This window comes from Triplophysa rosa, linkage group LG6 (genome assembly GCF_024868665.1).
Source record: "Triplophysa rosa linkage group LG6, Trosa_1v2, whole genome shotgun sequence".
Taxonomy (NCBI): domain Eukaryota; kingdom Metazoa; phylum Chordata; class Actinopteri; order Cypriniformes; family Nemacheilidae; genus Triplophysa; species Triplophysa rosa.
Window position 1 is genome coordinate 21846182 of NC_079895.1, and position 19240 is coordinate 21865421.

The 19240-nt window shown below is 38.6% G+C and overlaps 2 protein-coding genes across 2 annotated transcripts in view; one reads left to right on the plus strand and one right to left on the minus strand.

Annotated features, from left to right (window-relative positions):
• gsk3ba (glycogen synthase kinase 3 beta, genome duplicate a) overlaps positions 1-4901 on the plus strand; it is a 94666-nt gene extending 89765 nt beyond the window's left edge. The window contains exon 11 of the mRNA XM_057336688.1: positions 837-4901. Within this exon, the coding sequence (XP_057192671.1) occupies positions 837-907 (71 nt within the window). The 3' untranslated portion in view covers positions 908-4901. The remainder of the gene's footprint in view (positions 1-836) is intronic.
• Positions 4902-5018: 117 nt separating this feature from the next.
• Positions 5019-19240, minus strand: part of nr1i2 (nuclear receptor subfamily 1, group I, member 2) — a 35788-nt gene continuing 21566 nt past the window's right edge. Inside the window, exons 4-9 of the mRNA XM_057336687.1 lie at positions 13685-13854; positions 12267-12550; positions 12037-12182; positions 7363-7479; positions 7052-7157; positions 5019-6935 (exon numbers count right to left, since the gene is read on the minus strand). Of these exons, the coding sequence (XP_057192670.1) occupies positions 6794-6935; positions 7052-7157; positions 7363-7479; positions 12037-12182; positions 12267-12550; positions 13685-13854 (965 nt within the window). The 3' untranslated portion in view covers positions 5019-6793. The remainder of the gene's footprint in view (positions 6936-7051; positions 7158-7362; positions 7480-12036; positions 12183-12266; positions 12551-13684; positions 13855-19240) is intronic.

Genomic DNA, 19240 nt, shown 5'->3' on the forward strand with positions numbered 1-19240 from the left:
CTTATTTTTGTTTTTCCTTTTCATAATTATTTTAGTGTACATGTTTATGCTATTTTTATATGTGCTTTTGTCATTTTATTATTTATATTTACATTGCTATATACATTTAATTATTTTTTTATTATTCATATTTTACAAAGTATTAGAGGGATACTTCACCCAAAAATGAAAATTCTGTCATCGTTTACTCACCTTCGAGTTGTTCCAAATCTGTATAAATGTCTTTGTTCTGATGAACACAGAGAAAGATATTTGGAAGAATGCTTATAACCAGACAGATTTGACCCCCCATTGACTACCATAGTAGGAAAAAATACAGTGGTAGTCAAAAGTGCCCCGGAACTGTTTGTTGTCCTACATTATTCAAAATGTCTTCTTTTGTGTTCAACAGAACAAAAAAATGATAAAGTAATTTTCCTACTATGGGAGGCAAGATCTGTTTGGTTATAAGCATTCTTCCAAATATATTTCTTTGTGTTCATCAGAGCAAAGAAATGTATACAGATTTGGAACAACTCGAAGGTGAGCAAATGATAACAAAACTTTCATTTTTCGGTTAAGTATCCCTTTAAGTTTTGTTTTTAGTTATTTTTAGCTGTTTATTTATTTTATTATGTTGCCTCAACTTATTTCAGTTACTTATTTCAGTAACAGTATTGCTGAGCCAGCATTTCTAATTCTCATTTCATTTACATTTTACAATAATATTCAGGCTGATATTATATTTGATTTCAATTAACAGAAATGTTTACATTATTTTAGTTTTATTAATAATAATTTACTATAATAACCTTGATTAGAGATTGCATACTCATGAATTTCCTCTCTACGTCCAGATGCCAATAGTGGAGATCGTGGTCAGACCACAACTGCAGCCTCTGCCTCTGCCTCCAACAGCTCAACCTGAGTGCCCCAGCCAATCAGACCTGACCCTCCCTCCAAGGTCACGCCCACCCCACTGCTCACCAGCCTAATGGGCGGGGGTTCGAATCATGTAACCACCACTCTTATTCAGACTGCAAGAGCCAACCTTAATTTATGTGTTTTTATGAAGTTCAGAAAGAGTTCAAATTTATTCACATTGTATCATTGGTGGAAAGAGCGAGAGAGCAGCACGGAAACGGGCGTCAGGGTGGGGTGGGGGGTGGTTGTTGGGGAGAAGGGTTCAACTTTAAAACCTGGTCTGTGACCAGCCGGAACGTTGTTCAATCACAGAGGACAATCTTGTTATCTAAGCAATCCGGTAGCCAGATCCAGACACTTCCTTTATTTGGGTTCCCAGTTTCCCTCTCACCTGGACTTTCTCCACACATTCTCCGCACGTTCTACCTTATCCTGTTTGCTCTGTTCTGGGCCTCTTACAGCGCATGGCTTGAATTTGGTTAGGAGCACACCATATATATACATATATACGTATGTAATGTGTATATATGTATATGCATAGAATGAAACGGATGCAGAATACAAAAGGAAATGATAATGCTACAAAATCACCAAAACGCTATCTTAACTATCTATTAAACTCAAGGCACTCTTACAACACAAGGGGTATGAAGGTAAATGCTACACAAAACCGCATGTTCCATAAACAGAGGAATACTCTATTTCGAAAGATTTAAGAGGTTTTTTAATGCTCTCAAGCAATTGTTTTATTTAGTTTTATACCAAAAGGTGGGACTTTGTGGGCTGGGTGGGGCAGACATTTTGATTGACAGGCGAGACATGTTCAACCTGTCTTTGTGTTCTTGTATGATATATACATACACAGTTTATATATTACTTTGCATTATGTAAAATAAATATAAATATATAGTTATATATAGATATATCTAGCATCATAGATTCAGAATCCATAAGGTTTTCTCATTGCGGCAGCAATTCTTGCTGCTGACGAATAATATACAGTATGTATATGACTAAGAACATGGACACTCTCTACTGGAGCAGTTTTCTAAGCAAACTTTTTGCTATTTTCTGTTGTTATCCCAATAGAAATACAGATACCTTTCTTCTCCGATTCCCTCTCCTCTTGTTATTTATTGTTGGTTGTGCGTCAGTGTCATAATATTCAGATTCACTTTTCATTCGTATTGACACAGTGAGTTTTTAAAGACATTTTGCAAATGCCATAATACTGATTTGTGCTAGGATTGTTTCAATTTCTTGTGTTGGTTAGACTCACAGACCTATTTTTTGTAAAACCTGTGCTTCATTTGCATTGTTAAACTGAAGCGGCTGTTTTGTTTTACTACTACTTGGGTATTTGTCCATCATGTTTGTGTTCTTTATTTCGTCTCAGCATATTTTAAACCTGCTCACATAGTTTTTGAATGTCTTAATACAAAGTATAACAGTATACGAAAACGACAAAAAATTGTGTGTGCGTGTGTGTGTATATATACACTCACCTAAAGGATTATTAGGAACACCTGTTCAATTTCTCATTAATGCAATTATCTAATCAACCAATCACATGGCAGTTGCTTCAATGCATTTAGGGGTGTGGTCCTGGTCAAGACAATCTCCTGAACTCCAAACTGAATGTCAGAATGGGAAAGAAAGGTGATTTAAGCAATTTTGAGCGTGGCATGGTTGTTGGTGCCAGACGGGCCGGTCTGAGTATTTCACAATCTGCTCAGTTACTGGGATTTTCACGCACAACCATTTCTAGGGTTTACAAAGAATGGTGTGAAAAGGGAAAAACATCCAGTATGCGGCAGTCCTGTGGGCGAAAATGCCTTGTTGATGCTAGAGGTCAGAGGAGAATGGGCCGACTGATTCAAGCTGATAGAAGAGCAACTTTGACTGAAATAACCACTCGTTACAACCGAGGTATGCAGCAAAGCATTTGTGAAGCCACAACACGCACAACCTTGAGGCAGATGGGCTACAACAGCAGAAGACCCCACCGGGTACCACTCATCTCCACTACAAATAGGAAAAAGAGGCTACAATTTGCACGAGCTCACCAAAATTGGACAGTTGAAGACTGGAAAAATGTTGCCTGGTCTGATGAGTCTCGATTTCTGTTGAGACATTCAAATGGTAGAGTCAGAATTTGGCGTAAACAGAATGAGAACATGGATCCATCATGCCTTGTTACCACTGTGCAGGCTGGTGGTGGTGGTGTAATGGTGTGGGGGATGTTTTCTTGGCACACTTTAGGCCCCTTAGTGCCAATTGGGCATCGTTTAAATGCCACGGCCTACCTGAGCATTGTTTCTGACCATGTCCATCCCTTTATGACCACCATGTACCCATCCTCTAATGGCTACTTCCAGCAGGATAATGCACCATGTCACAAAGCTCGAATCATTTCAAATTGGTTTCTTGAACATGACAATGAGTTCACTGTACTAGAATGGCCCCCACAGTCACCAGATCTCAACCCGATAGAACATCTTTGGGATGTGGTGGAACGGGAGCTTCGTGCCCTGGATGTGCATCCCACAAATCTCCATCAACTGCAAGATGCTATCCTATCAATATGGGCCAACATTTCTAAAGAATGCTTTCAGCACCTTGTTGAATCAATGCCACGTAGAATTAAGGCAGTTCTGAAGGCGAAAGGGGGTCAAACACCGTATTAGTATGGTGTTCCTAATAATCCTTTAGGTGAGTGTATATATATACACACACAGTGCAGCACAGTTGCTCCTCACCAAATTCTGGCTTGTAGTTTTGTTTTGTATAGTTTTGTGAGCGTGTGTGTGAATGTGTAAGCGTGTGTTCTGCTATGTACATATGCTGACCTGAGAACTGTTAATGCGTGAAAACAAAGACGAGGGGTTCAATGAAAAAAAAACAATAAAATAGAGAATAAAACACATTTAAAAGATCAGGGCAAAAATGACCTGTTTGTCGGATACTGTAGACAAGGAGCTTTCTCCAGCCATATAGTTCAATCTTATTTGTACAGTAGGTGCCAGCTATATTATTGTAATTATACCTAGTAATGTATAGTGTATCCATAGTTTGGAGTGCCTTTGCTTCCATACGCTTCCTGTCTCAGACCACACCCCTTCCTCATGACACACATGGCAGGTCACACCCCTTCCTCTGCAAGCACTGTTGATTGGTCAAGTCTATCTGCAGTCTCGCCTGTTCATTTGTAGACATACCACTCTGCGTTGATAGCATCTTTGTAGATGTTTTGTTTTTAAGTGGCAATGTAACATGTTGAAGTATTGGCACAAATATGTATTTGTGGGGAGGAAGTACAGGTCTCATGTTCCTGTGGTGCCAATCACACTGTATGTTCTTACACTCGTTCCACTACCAAAGTGAACCACCTTTGAGCGTGTTGTGATGTAACTGCGACAACCCCAGGGGCAATAATAATACTAATAATAATTCTTAATGTGAGGAGTATGTTGGCCAGCTCGCAGTACTCAGTAGAGATGTCACGTAGCACCTGCCGGTTCCTCATCCCTGCACCCTCAATGTAAAGCTTGCTTGTAAGATATGCATTCATAGATGTGTTGATTCCCACGAATGGTGTGACCACCTCTCGTGACTAGAGTAAAAAATGTAAAGACACAAAGGTTCAAAACAATTACCAAAAGAAAAAAATAACAAAGGCAAAAAAAAAATGTTTTGAGGACTGTGGGCTGAATACAGACGTTGCATTACATACATGTATTGGGGGAAAGTTGTCTTGGGTTAAAGCTTAAAAAGACACAAAAAACAACCTGTATAACATTAATATTACTTGAATGCCTCTGTTTGTGACTGAAATTTTTATTTTATTTGAAATATATTCTTTTTCTGTGAAGGTATGCTATATGTCTCCTCTCCTTGTAAATATGTCCGTTTTGGTCCTTGGTGTGACTTGGATTCAGAGACTAGTTACCTGGTACTGTAATTTGCATTAAATAAAGAGTAGGATAGCTTGGAAATGACTCTGCCTTTGCCACGTGTCTTTATTTGTGTCAATCCATCTTGTCCCAAAATATTTCATTTTCTGATATTTAAGTGACATTAAGTTGATGCAAAATGAACACAAATAAACATTAAACATCCAGCACATTTTACACAACGTTACAATTTATTTTCCTGAGAGGGGCACTTTAAATGTAAAAGTTACAAACCTGAGTGTTACGTGTTATGTGATTCTTCCATTTGTAATACAAACCCATCAGTTTGCATATCAGGGATAACCAATGCGCTAAATCTACACAGGCGCTGTCGTAAAAAAAAAAAATTGTAAACACTTTGTGCTGCACGTTGATACCTGGTGTCTATATGCTCCGATTGCTTTTATTTAAAGCAAATATTTAAAAAAAGCAACTTCACACCCTGTCAGTTCAGAATGCTACACTTTTTCTAGATTGTTAGGTTGCATTATTATTTAACACTACTAAATGTTTACACTGACTGTCATTTTTAGGGATAGGTCACTCAAAAATGAAAATCCGTTATCATTTACTCACTCTCTTGTCATTTCAAACCTGACTTTCTTTTTTTCTGCATGTTGGAAATGGAACAGCAGCAATGTCCATTGGCTTGCATTGGATTTGTGTCCATACAATAGAAGTGAATGGGTACCGCTGCTGTTCGGTTACCAACATTCTACAAACTTATCTTTTTTGTTTTGCAGAAGAAAGTCATACAGGTTTAAATTGACTAGAGGGTGAGTAAATGATAACAGAATTTTCCTTTTTGGGTGAACTCTCACTTTAAATTAGAATAACAAGATCCAGACAGAAAAGGCCTCAATAACCTCAGATGCAGTTCTGGTAAAATATACTTTTTGCAATCGGAATGCAATGTCTGTCACCACTGACATTATTTTACATGTATCGATACGATGACCCCACATGGTCTCTTTTAAAAATGTCATGGATTTTTTAAAAATGGTATACATTCATACATGACACAAAACACAGTGGGTTTTTTTCTAACGCAAGAAAATCACAACAGACATGAAAGTACTATAGCTAAAACAATAATACAACTTAGACATACATCATGGTGTCTCACAAATCGGTCACTTTCAATTTATAACAAAACAAACAAAAAAGACCTTTTTAGGGCAAATCAGAGTTGCATTGTGGTAAAATTATCACAAGCACATTTCTCAAAAGTTCTCATTACTTCTTGTAATAAAAAAGTCATACGATTTTGGGGTGAAATATGGTCACAAATGGACACATGATCTTCTCTGAACACAAGGGCCAAAAGATTTACTTTCACTATTTTGTTTTTAAAAATATAATAAATAACAGATTTCTTAAAACATCAATATAAACCATGAACACAAATGACTATATGCATCACAATGTGGTTTTATAATTATATTTTGGCAATGATCTTTTGCTGCCATAGTAGCTGTCTATAATAGAATATCTAGTGAATACCCTTCAAGGTTTATCCCTGGGTTTTGATCAAGTGCTGGTATATTACCTAAACCTAGGAACAAAAATTAAAGTACATTTGTAAATCCCAAATTTTTAGGCTTAATAAATGTTCTGTAAAGAATCACATGTGCCATTCTTCATCTGGTTATGAACCACAAAAATAGAATTCAGAAAAATGTTTGCTTGTCATATTCAATTGCAACAGAACTGCATTCAGCGAGACGTACAAAATTACAATTTCACAACCAGTAATAACTGTACAATATACAGTATGCTGCTGTTCAGTAGTTCAGTAATATTAGGCACATAATCCTTGTCCTTGCTAGTCTTGACTGTCGTTCATGGCTCCTTTCAAATACCTTCCATGTTCTTGAATGAAGGTCAATCCAGCAACGACATGCACATTTTCGGAGCAGGATCTCCTTTGTAAAGACTTAGCTGGCCTTGCTTATGATTTCCAGCAACAATGGAGACACGTCTGGCTGAATGTCCTGGATTTTGAGCACTTGTTTTGTGTACTCCTCATTCATAGTTCTCATTTCAGTCAGGCACCCTATGATCTTTGGGTACAGCAGACTAGCCAAGCAGAAGGTTGAAATTGAAAGTTAGTAAATGCAAATACCTTTGTTCACGAATAATAAAGAGATTACGGTTTCTTGACAGAAAGCAAGTGAGGATAATTATGATCTTACTGTTTCTCCGGTTCTGTCCTCTTGGCCTCAATGTAGGTCTTCAGGGTGAGAGCAAGTGTTTCCTGGTTACGGTCGATCAATTTGTGATGTGTCACGCCAGGGCGATCTATTTAAAACAGCAAGTATACACAAAATAATACAAAACAGCAGGTAGCAGAATGAATCATTGTTTATTCTGTGATATAGACTAAACACTAAGGAGTTTTAAATAAAAGCACATAAATAAAAGCAAAAAAGAACCAAGACACTTTTTTTTTTTAGAGAATTGGGAAATAATAAGTCTGTTAATATGTATGTTGAGTTCAAAGCACCTGGTGAGAAGAGTGAGATGGCCTGCATCAGAACATATTCCTCCTCATGCAAGTGCAGCTTGCGCAGTATGCAATGGAAATTCATAATGGGATCCAGCAGATGATGCTGAAAACCAGCTGTTCGGTGGCAAGTGGAATCATTTACAGAAAGAAAAAAAACAGACAAGGATCAGGTTTAAGAAAGAGGCCAAATTGCCTTTATTCAATTTGTTTGATTTTTTTATTCAAAAGGGACAAATTGTACTTTATTTCTCTGCATTTACAAGCAAGCAGAAGCACATACTCAAGTGCATGTTAAAAATAATTGAAATTCAAGTACCTACACAGAAGAAATTATCCAGGACTGATTAGATTTTTTTATAAGCAAATCCTTTATCCTTTCTATTATTATTGATATTAATTAATAATAATAATAATATGATCAATTATTATTCATGCTCTTTGTTGCTCTTATAGCTCAGGGGACTAATTGGAATTCCTAAGTATACATTATTAATATACAACCATAAAGAAACAAGACTATATTACATACTATCATAGTATAGACAGTATATAAGCAGTATACGTATATTTGGCCCTGAAGCGGAAAGCTCAGCTTAAAACATTGTCTACGTCCTTTCTGAAAGTCTACATGAGATTACTGAAAAAAAAATCACAAAGAGATCGCATTTATGAGATAAAAAAACAAAAATTATGTCTGCCTGATTGAAATTGAAGGCCTCATTAAAAAAACATCATCTGTTGCAAATGACATCATCATTAAAATGGTTTGTCAAGGATATGACACTGAAAGTTTATTTTAAGATGCTTATAATGCACAGAAGTGACAATAATAACCAGTGGTAGATAGACAATATTTAATTAAATGTCACACATTTATGCTAGCGTGGAAATTTAAAAGCCTTTCAAATCAGAAAATAAAAAGAGTAAAACAACAGTTGCAAGGGAGCTTGAGCACAATGATCACAATGAGCCCTGCTGCCGCACACCTAAATGCGTTTCTCAAGTTGAAATGCTGCTAAGAAACACAGTCATATGAAAAGCACATTGACTTGGCCTCTTTTGTCATGATTCTGTCCTTCTTGTCATGAGTTTTCTAGTTCTGTGGACAGAGTCGTGACAGTACCATGTCTTTTGTGCTTGTTGTGTTATGTGTGGAGACACGTGGCCTTTGTTGTGACTTTGCGCCACGTGTCCTCTGGTCGCGTCTCTTAGCCCCGCCCCTTGTTTCCCGTAATCTCGCCCTTAGTGTTTAATTCCCGTCACCTGCCCTATGTAATTTTCCTTCGTTAGTTTCCCCATTTAAGTCCCTCTTGATTATTGTCCCGTGCCAGTTCGTTACGTAGTATTCATGTCTTGTTGCTCCCTTGTGATATTTCGTGTTCCTGTTTTGCCCAGTCGTGTCTTTTGGATTATATTATTTTGTCAGCCGGTCTTCCTTGTTTTACCCCCTCATGGGAAGTTTTCTGTTGGTATTATTATTTCCTGTTTTGCCCCCTTGTGGGTTTTTATGTTTTATTAATAAAAGTATTTTTGTTATCCCTTCCTGCTGCCTGCGTCTGGGTTCTCTGTCTCGAAATCCCTGACACTCTTCCACAAGTAATTTAAAAACTCTGACAAATGACATTTTTCCAACACAACGTCAGAGAAAGGAGGTGCTTAACCTTTAGATAATGCTGGCTGTCAACCTCAGGACATTTTTCCTGTTTTTAAATTCTACCCCTGTATGGGGTTTGCTATTTTTCTTCTCTGACATGCATAAATACATATTTAAAAATTAAAAACATTTTGCAATAAACATTGAATAATCCAAATGAAATAAAAATGAGAAAGGGGTGACATGAAGGCAACGTAAGGAGTTTTGCTGGACTCATACACTGCTGTCAGCTCAACCAGTTTCACTGCATTTCTACAGCACTCACATCAACCTGAACACTTCCTCATCTCCGACACCTCACCTAGAATCTTACATTTAAAATCTTAAAGATAAAATGTGTATTATGTGGCTTGAAATGGAATTTCAAAAATACTACTTGTTTCCCCAAAGAATGAAACAACACAGGTCTCACAGTAGTTTTAGAATGAAATCAACCTACAGTACTGAATAGATTAGGTTACTTCAAGTTTACACAAATGTAAGAGAGGTTACATGGACAATAAAGAAAATAAGTATCACAGCCTATTTTGATCAGATATATATGACATATACACTAATGTACAGCACATGTATTACGAACCGAGTAAATGGCTTCCTGGAAAACCTGTTTTTTGGTCAGCCGAACTGACAGGTGTCCTCCATCTCCATAATTATTTCGAGCATTTGCCCTGATGTCCTCCTAACACCTTTCTAGTGCTGTGCAGGTGTTCTTTTTCCCTGCTAGCTGGAGTGTTATGTCAGTGGTGGGGGGCTGGAGACTTTATCATTGTGTTTCAGCAAAGCACTTTTGTTTTCTTTATTGACTTGCTTTGCCATGGCTACCTGATTTTTCTCAGCTATATTTAGCCTAGGATGCAAGCCTTTTACCGCGTTTGAAATTAACACCCATCCATCAAATGTGTGTAAAAATGTAGAAGGTAAAGATGTCAAATCGCTAGACAATTTGCCAGGTTATGTTTCACAAATTACGTTCACTCAAATTGCTGGAAAAGTGTATGTAATTGGTGCAGATTTAGCGCACAAGTTACTTAAAGTCCCAGTGAAATAAAAAATTACAATGCCAATTTTTTTGTGTGAAATATTGCAGCGTTTATTGTAAATAGTTTATCAATGTGGATCATTCTCTTTTTAAAATTCGTGTGCCCTCATAATCTTTAGTTAAAATCTGAAAATGCACTTCCTTCCTGTAATGACTAGCCATCCCAAATGATGTATGTTAGACGGCTTGGGCGGTGCCTCCATTAACTCCTCCCCTTCAACTGTCAGTCTGCTGCCAGTTCCATTTCAAAATGCAACGGCTGTTTTATACATCAAATCGCAGAGAAATACGAAAGCCACGCCCACAATTTTTTCTCATTAGAAATTCCATTTCACTCGGAAATGCGTCAAAATACGGAAATAAAAACGACCGCAGCTTCCGGTTCACGGGGACTTTAACTCATGATTCAATATGAATATTAAATATGGCTAAACTGCGCAGCACATGCTTATTTTTCAACACAACCATCACTAAGCAACAAATGGTTTGTTTGCTCTCAATGGAATAAAACAGACCCCCCCACACAAAAAAACATAATAATGTTACAACCTTAAAGCTGAGTTATAACAGGGTAACTTACCTCAGATTTTATATTAAATGTATTTCTATTTAACCTGTTACTTGGATAATCAGAAGTTCTGGTAGCAAACTACATGGCAAGTTATCATACGTAGCTATTTACATTAAATCTATTTAATAGGTTCAATATCTTACTAAAAATATTAATCACATTCTACATTTTTATGACGGCATGTGTTAATTAGTTGTGTTTTAAACAGTATCCTCCTGAGACCTAAGAAAACAATGTTTTTTTTTATTTTAGAATCCTGAAACTTTGTATAAAAATGGCCTATTAAAGCCACAATATGGAATCATTTTGTTATGAAATATCCAAAAATCACTTGCACAGTGTGATATATTTCATGCAGTTGTGTAATTACATTATTCCAAATGTTCCAAAGAATGTGCAAATCCAGATTAATTCCTATTTAAAATAATGGCCCGTCCCTTGTCTCCCTTGAATTTGTCGCATATCATTGACTTAATATCCGCTGCTCCGCACTACCCTCAGTTTCCAGTTGTAGAAACTACGGCAACACGCAAATGCAGAAGTGGTTAAACAGCATCTGGGACGCAGCATCTGTTGTTCTGTTATTATGGATCAAGATTACTCTTTGGCGAGTAAAGGAAACCCAAAAAAGCATAAACGTAGGCCAAATGAGGCAAGCAGGCTTAAGGACAAACGAAGAAATAAAACAAGGATTAATATCGGAGTGGCGTTTTCTAAATGGAGAGAGCTTCGCGACCAACTTGGACTCTACAGAGACTCCACTCTCGCATGTGTTTTAATAGACAGGTTAGCAATTTTTTTTTATTGTACACGAAATACTCATGCACAGATTAATTGAATAGTTATGAATGCAGTTACCCTATGAAATACAGTATATGTCGCATAAAACATATGTAGCCTTTAACGTTACTTGTAAATACTGTGGGTTCATTCAAATTTACTCTTTAAACGACGACTGTATGACTGTTTTAAACATGTAAAACTGTGTAGCATTACGCTACCAAATCAATTAACAAAGTCCCATATCAGTCGCGGGCTAACGTAGCATTACATTTCACATTTCTTGCAAGCTAATTCATTACGATGAGATAAAATAAAATTAATTCATTACCTCATCCGTGAACATGATGGGCGATCTCCATACGCCTCTGGATGGTGAAAACGACCATAATTCCAATCTCCTACATAACGTCATTTAGATTCGCCTTTTGTTGTTTCGAAAGTGCACCATCTAGCAGTCCAAATATTCCATATTGGGGCTTTAAATGGGTCGGATAATGGGGGATAATCACATCTAAAAACGCCTAATATTTTATTTCAGGTCCTACCTTATCGACCAATTAAAAACCTTTGATTTGTTATCAGTACCTTAGGCTGAGGTCCATGGAGACCTGTAAAGAGCCTCACCTCGAAAGGCATCATCCATGCAGTATTGCAGAGGTCCACACTCCCAAATGCTGGTCTCCTCATTGAAGAACATGTTAAAGTGAATCAGAATGATCTCAAAGGTTGCACCTTTCAGCAGCGAGATCTGGTCCTCTATAATCAGCGCCCTGACGAGTCACACAGGAGCCAAACAGGAATTACAAAACCTTAATGAGCAGCAAATATCTTTTGTATAAGGTCACAGAATTCACCTGAACATCGTGAGTGCCTTGCCAAAGTTGATGATATTCTTGATCATGTATGTGGTGAGGTCTGTAAAATGTGGCAGAGAGGTGAAAATGCTGCTGCCGAGTTGCTTCAAGTCTTTAGTTTCCACTGCTTGAGATCTGGAGGAAATGTGTGGCGAGGTGGAGAAAAAGCTGAAGTCTTTTTGCGCAGTAACGTCAGCCTCTGCTTTTCTCATGGCTTCAGAATATTTTCTGTTGTTTTGCTCTTGATTGTCGTTAGATATCGCTTTTAAATCTCGATCTAGAGGCTGTGGACATAAAAGAACTGAGGTAAAAATCAATCTTCAAAAACATGTTTTATAACATCTTTATTTTTTGATAAGCCGACTCTATACAAGTCAGTAGCTGGATTTCCATCCATACTTGATGCAAATCTTTTTAAAGTTCGCAATAACAGGAGGAAAGACTAATGCGAAATTTGTGCGTTTCCATCAAGTTCCTCAAGCGGATCATGGTGGTATTGGTGACCTAGTTACCAACAGTAAATAAAAAAGATCTGAAAACCAGAAAGACACCATCAACGATAACATACGCTTAGTCTTATGGGTTTAATGTTCGCTATGTCAGAATTTATTCGGCAAATGCGTTTTCATGATGCCTTAACTGTCTTGCGCAAAAATGAAAAACCACCTACAGTTAGCATAAAAACGTTTTTGCGTTTTTATTTCAAAATTTGCCTTTTTTTATTTCAAAATTGGCCAGTTTCTGATGCAAAACTTCAAAATGCGCATAAAACCAGCGTAATGGAAACCCGGCTATTGTTATAATGGTTATGACTATTTTTACAATCACTCCTCGTCTTGAAAATCATACAGGTTTGCAATGACGTGAGGGTTAGGGAATTATTAAAGAATTTTTGAATCAAAAAAAAGTTCTTCATACACTCATACACATGATGGCACGAACCCAGTCAATGGGTTGTAAATGAACCTATGCTGGGTTGTTTAAATCCATTGTTAGGTCAAATACTGTATAATCCAATGGGTTTGTCCCTTTTTGAGCCAACGCAGGGTTGAAAATAACCCAGCATTTATGTAACAATTTCACTGCTCATTTTAAAAGCTGTGGCTGGTATAAACATCCCTGCAGTGTATAAAAACCTGTACACACAGTACACCTAATGGCACTTTTAGCAATTACATTTCACATAACCATTATGCATTTGGACTAATGGAGAAAACCATATATGAACCCCACACCGACATAGCGAGAGCATGCAAACATGAAGTACATGCAAAGTTCACACATACAGGCCTCCTGGCTTAGCAGTGATTCATCCCAGGAAGCTTTCTGTTGTGAGGCAATAGCCCTACACACCAAACCACCTCTTTAGGTGGCACAGCATGTTTCCACAAACAGACAAAACATGTTAAATGTCTGACCCGGAACTGTGTGAAGTGGGCACAGGTCATGTCAAAGGTCTTTTGATGCGCAGAGAGCAGTTCCTGAATGATTGCTTCTTGTTGAGGGGTGAGCATGACAGGTTCTTCCTGCACCCTCTTCCTTCTGATCTGCAACCTCCGTTTCTCCACGGCCTCATTAGACATGATCACTGAGAAGCAACAGCACAGACATCAAAGGACAGGTGACAGAAAGGTGTATATGCAAAATTCACATCTCAGTGAGGTGATATAGAAGACCATGATCACAACGACCCATTAAAAACAGCATTATGCCAAATAACCATGGTAATCATGACAAATCTGTCACAATAAACATGACAATCTCAGCACTCAGCAATACATTTTTATAGTAAACATTGTGACGCGTTTTTGTGGGCGGAGCACAGTTGGAGGCAGAAAGATTCCCCTGGCCGCGTTACTAATGCTAGCGAGCATGTTTTGATAGCTTCTTTTTTTTTTGACAATGACTGGAGAAAATCCGATTTAATTTGAATGTGTAAGGTCAGTAACTCCCTGGGACTGTGACTGTTGTTGAAATTGTGAACTTTAACGGAAGGAACCAGACTGGCCGACCTGTACACAGTCAATAGTAGGGATGTGCGCTACGACTAATTTGACAGTCGTTAAACGAAAGTTTTGTAACCGTGTAGTCGACTAGTCTAAAACTAAGAATGGCCCAGAAGGCGGCCCAAAAAACATTGCGTAGGGCCTATGTAATACATTTTAAAGACTAAGGAATGTAGGCTACTAAAGAATGTAGGCTATTAATCAAACTGTTCATATCCAATATTTGTAGCTAAAACATGCATATGTGTTATGATCATTAATATTTCTACATTTGCTGATGCGCCAACCCTGACTGGATCGTTTTAGCAGCTAGAAGAAGTGACGCGATGAGCATTTCCATACATAAAATATTTTGCCTATACAAAATCCATTTTATTTTCTCCTTTAAGTCTGTTTTTTCCGACTCTAATTTGATTACTAAACTTTAATTGAACTTTTAAATATTTATCAACAATTAATTAAAAGCTTGAAAAATAATGTTTGTTTATTGAAATGATTTCTTCAAATGAATACTTTTTTTAATTGTGTCGCAATTTAAGTAGCCTACGAGTTATAATTAGGGTAGGTCTATAGCCTATCAACAGACAAGATAGCCTGCATTATATCATGTTTTAATTATTTATAAAGCAAAGCAACATGTGGGTAACAAAAAAGTGAATAGAGAGCAATGGACAAAAAGTACAGAACAAGCTACAGAACGGATTTGATCTCGTGCAGAGCGAATGAAAAAGCCCCCAATACAGCATACTGTCCATATTAGCTAATTTATAGAACATACAATAGGCTAAACACTCGAGTCCACATGTGATTATGATGTTAATATTATTTTACATGTTCTTGTTGAGGAAAGCAAGCGTGCAAGCATTATGCTCTGAGGAAAGCCGACTCAATGTTTGTGAACAATAACTCCGTCTGAGGAATCTGCGCAAACTCTTCATGGGCACACAGATATCAGTGCTAAGCAACCATCTAAGCGCTTTTTTTGTGATAAACATTATAATAAAAGAAATTTCAAAGTTCTGTGAATCTAGAAGCTGAGACATTCTCATCTCAGTTTTATTGCGTGTGCTCAAGATGCATTCACTGCATTTACAGCTCATTCTGCCATCAAATAACATCAATCCGTCTTACATGCATTTTAAATATTAAAATATTGATATTTATTATTAAGTAATTGTTAACATAACTGTATGTAGCTTTAGATCATTATCTACTTCTTCGATTTATGCCTGCATTCCACACTTCTGTCCGCATTTTCCGCATCATGGCAATAGAGGGTATGCATTGACGTCACTTTTCCACGTGAACATGTTGGGACACGCCCTGGGACACGCTCCCCTGAGTGGCAAAACACCCAGCAAAATGGCTGAGGAGAATACGTGAAACAAAGAAACCGGGACTAAAACACACAATTATTTGCTGAACTTACAAGCAGCTGGACTCGACGGTGATCCTTTCGGCTTCACTACAACTTACAAAGCAATCAGGTGTTACTGGACACTGACATGTTGCGCGGAATTGCGTTTCCTGATATTGTAAGCAGTCATTTTGCTGAGTTTTTTGCCACCCACGGGGGCCTGCTCCGGCATGCTCACGTGGTGTTCACGTGGTAAAGTGACGACACATCCATACCCTCTATAGGAACCCAATACAGTATGGTTGCGCATGGCTCCAGTGAAATTATTATTATGCCACTTTGATATGACATAGTTTGCGTAAAACCTACCCGTTTTCCTCATTCAAAACACCCCCACAAGTCGTCTTTCAAGTGCTCATTTCTGAGTATGCTAATTGGCACATAGGAAATGCATGATAGATCTGATCTAAAATTAAAACATTTAGTTCCTGATACACTTTTAAAGACTATTAATAACTATTTTTTCAAACATATTGTTTTAGTATGTAATTATACATTAAAATGAAAGTCATTTAAATTATAACATTTTGTGACATTTTTTCATGTAATCGACTGTTGTTTTAAATGTCGACTAGTAGGAGCTTACAGTTTAAACCACTAGTCAATTAGTCTCACACATCCTACTCAATAGATAGACGAACTGTGAGGATTACCTTCCATAAGTTACCAGTTAAGTGGTCTGACATCCACACATACCAGATAAAGAAACCAAGCCTGTATAGTAAAGAGAAACTGAGAGCGTATACATGTTTAGATGCTTATATGTACGCACAGTGGCAAATGGTAGCAAATGCAACAATTTAACACACCTGACACATAACATGAACCTTCTCACCGTCTTCTCTCCCCAATTCTACTAATGCATTTATGAAAACTGTAGAATCAGCAACGGCAAACAGTTTCCTTTATGTTTAGTCTCCGGTCGTTTGACTAACTGCTAACAAAGTTAGCTTATATATGCGTTAATACGTAAAAAATAACTTGTTCCCCGTATTGTGATTAGGTGGGCAAACATAAGAAGTTTTTAGACACATACCAAAACCATAATCCATACAAAAAAACAGAAGTTTATTTAACTTTAGGGTGGGTTAGTATAAAGTGTACGGCGAAAACGGCAGCATTTTGATGATCATTTCAACTCATCCGCTAGTTTTATTGTGTTTAACTACAGTTGTCGTTGTTTTTCTGCCAATTGCAGGTATGTGTTAAAATATCAGATTAGAGTCTATAATCTGTTGCTTCTGGCATTTAACAACACAGCAAGATACTATTTTAAAATAATTATGTAGCCGACTATGTGCTGGTTTGTATTGGTTTTCCGCCTCCAGTTTTCCCTTTGTTTTGCCTCCAGCTAATGCTGTGACATAATCAAGACGTTGGCGCAAAAGGGGTCTATAGTACACAACATTTGTTTTCAATTTGTAAAAAAATATATTTTCATTTTTCCTGTAAAATTTTTCTTAATTCATTGTCAATGATTCAAATGAAACATTATGTAAAAACAAAACCAAGCTCTAATTTAATGCTTTACAAAAGCAGACATCTGGCTTTGCAATACAGTAAAACCACAGCAGAACAAATAAGGGAGAATTTATCTTAATACACCTATTTCACAATATGGCGACAGAGACCGGAAGTAGGAAAATACATTTTCCACTTAATTGCTCTATGTTCATTCACTTCACAGAACAGATGTGGAGACTAAAAGCAGTTAGGCATTTGGTGCTCCCTTTCATAGTAACTTAAAAGAAACAAAAACATATTTAGAATTTCATATGTTTTTTCCACAGCAATAATTTAAAAAAGCGATGAATTTAGGCAATACCAAGAGAAGAGGGGTGCAATCTTAGAGGCGCAGTGTGCGTACTGGACACAACACGTTGGAGGTTGGATCTTCCTCCCCAGAGGGGAGCGCCTGCAGGTTCACCACCTGGTCCTGAAAAGGAGTGGTGGGAACCTTGGGCACGTAACCTGTCCGGGGTCTCAGGATAATGTGAGAACTACCGGGCCCGAATTCTAGGCACCCATGGGACACGGAGAATGCCTGGAGGTCCTCCACCCTCTTGATAGAAGCGAGCGCCAGCAAGAGTGCCGTCTTCATCGTTAGATGAGGGAGACTGGGGTCTCTGAGGGGCTCGAAATGGGCCGTACAAAGGCCCTGTAAGACCACATTACCTGTGCAAGAGGGTACGGAGCGCGGTCGAGGTGGATTCACCCTTCTTGTGCCCTAAAGAACCTGGTGACCAGGTCATGTTGGCCGAGAGACTTACCCTCCCCACGAGATCGTGATGAGCGGCAATAGCGGCTGCATACACTTTCAGCGTGGATGGGGAGAGGTTGCTCTCAAGTGTCTCCTGTAGGAAGGCCAACGCTGACCCGATCGGGCAACTCTGTGGGTTCTCCCTGCGGGAAGAACACCAGGACGAGAAGAGACGCCACTTACAAGCATATAAACGCCTAGTGGCGGGGGCTCTAGCCTGCAGGACGGTCTCTCTGAACGCCGGCGGCAAGCCACTCAAGGTCTCCTCGTCCCGTCCAGGGGCCAGACATGGAGATTCCAGAGGCCTGGCTAGGGGTGCCACACCGTGCCCTTCCCCTGCAACAGAAGGTCCTTCGTCAGGGGAATCGGCCAGGGGGAACTGTCGTCAGAGCCACCAGGTCTGAGAACCAAGTCTGGTTGGGCCAGTAAGGCAACTAGCAACTATCAGTACTTGATGTCCCTCTTCCCAGACCTTGCACAGGCCTTGAGCCAGGTGAGCGTGCTGGGGTTCTTTTAGGGCTGTAGCTCGCTGCCGAGACGCCCAGGGAAAGTAAAGAGTCTTAGGATCTCGAAGAGATAACAGCTTGACATATGTGTCATGCAGGTTCGAAAGAACAAAGGATGAGTGAATGGCCGCCGCCATCTCCCTTTTATACCTGTAGGCATGGGGCGGGGACTGGCATGCATGTGCCATTCGCCAAGCCCATTGGCGTTTTAAAATTCCTCTCGGAGATGATAGGTTCTCAAGATCAAACCCCAGTCTGTCTCTCAACACAACGTTGAGAGACCGACTGAAGGGGAACTAATCTTAACTCCACAAAACTTTGACTGGACTAGAAAAACAAGACATCAAGACAAGGTAAGGATCCACCGTGACACGGTAATAATCCACATGGTAAAATACAAAGTACACGTAAGGCAGGGTTACAAGCAAAACGAAACAGCACAGGACAGCAAACACAAGGGCATTAAATAGGGAACCAAATCAAGAGTGGAACAGGTGCAGGGCATGAAATAATTAACAATCAATAATGAGGAAACGAGAGGGCGGGAACAAAGACGAGACCAGAAAGAGCGCATGGCATGCCAAAACAACAATGCCATGTCTCTCTCCACAGGGCTGTCATGACCCTGCCACAAGACTAGAAAAGCATGACCAGGAGAGGCAGGATCATGACATATCCTGTTTTCATGATTTGTTTTCTATAGTTTTCTATAGTTTTATTTCTACTTTAGATTGTTAATAATAATCTCTTTGTTTTTTCCAAAGTGCAATAGAAATAAACTTGAA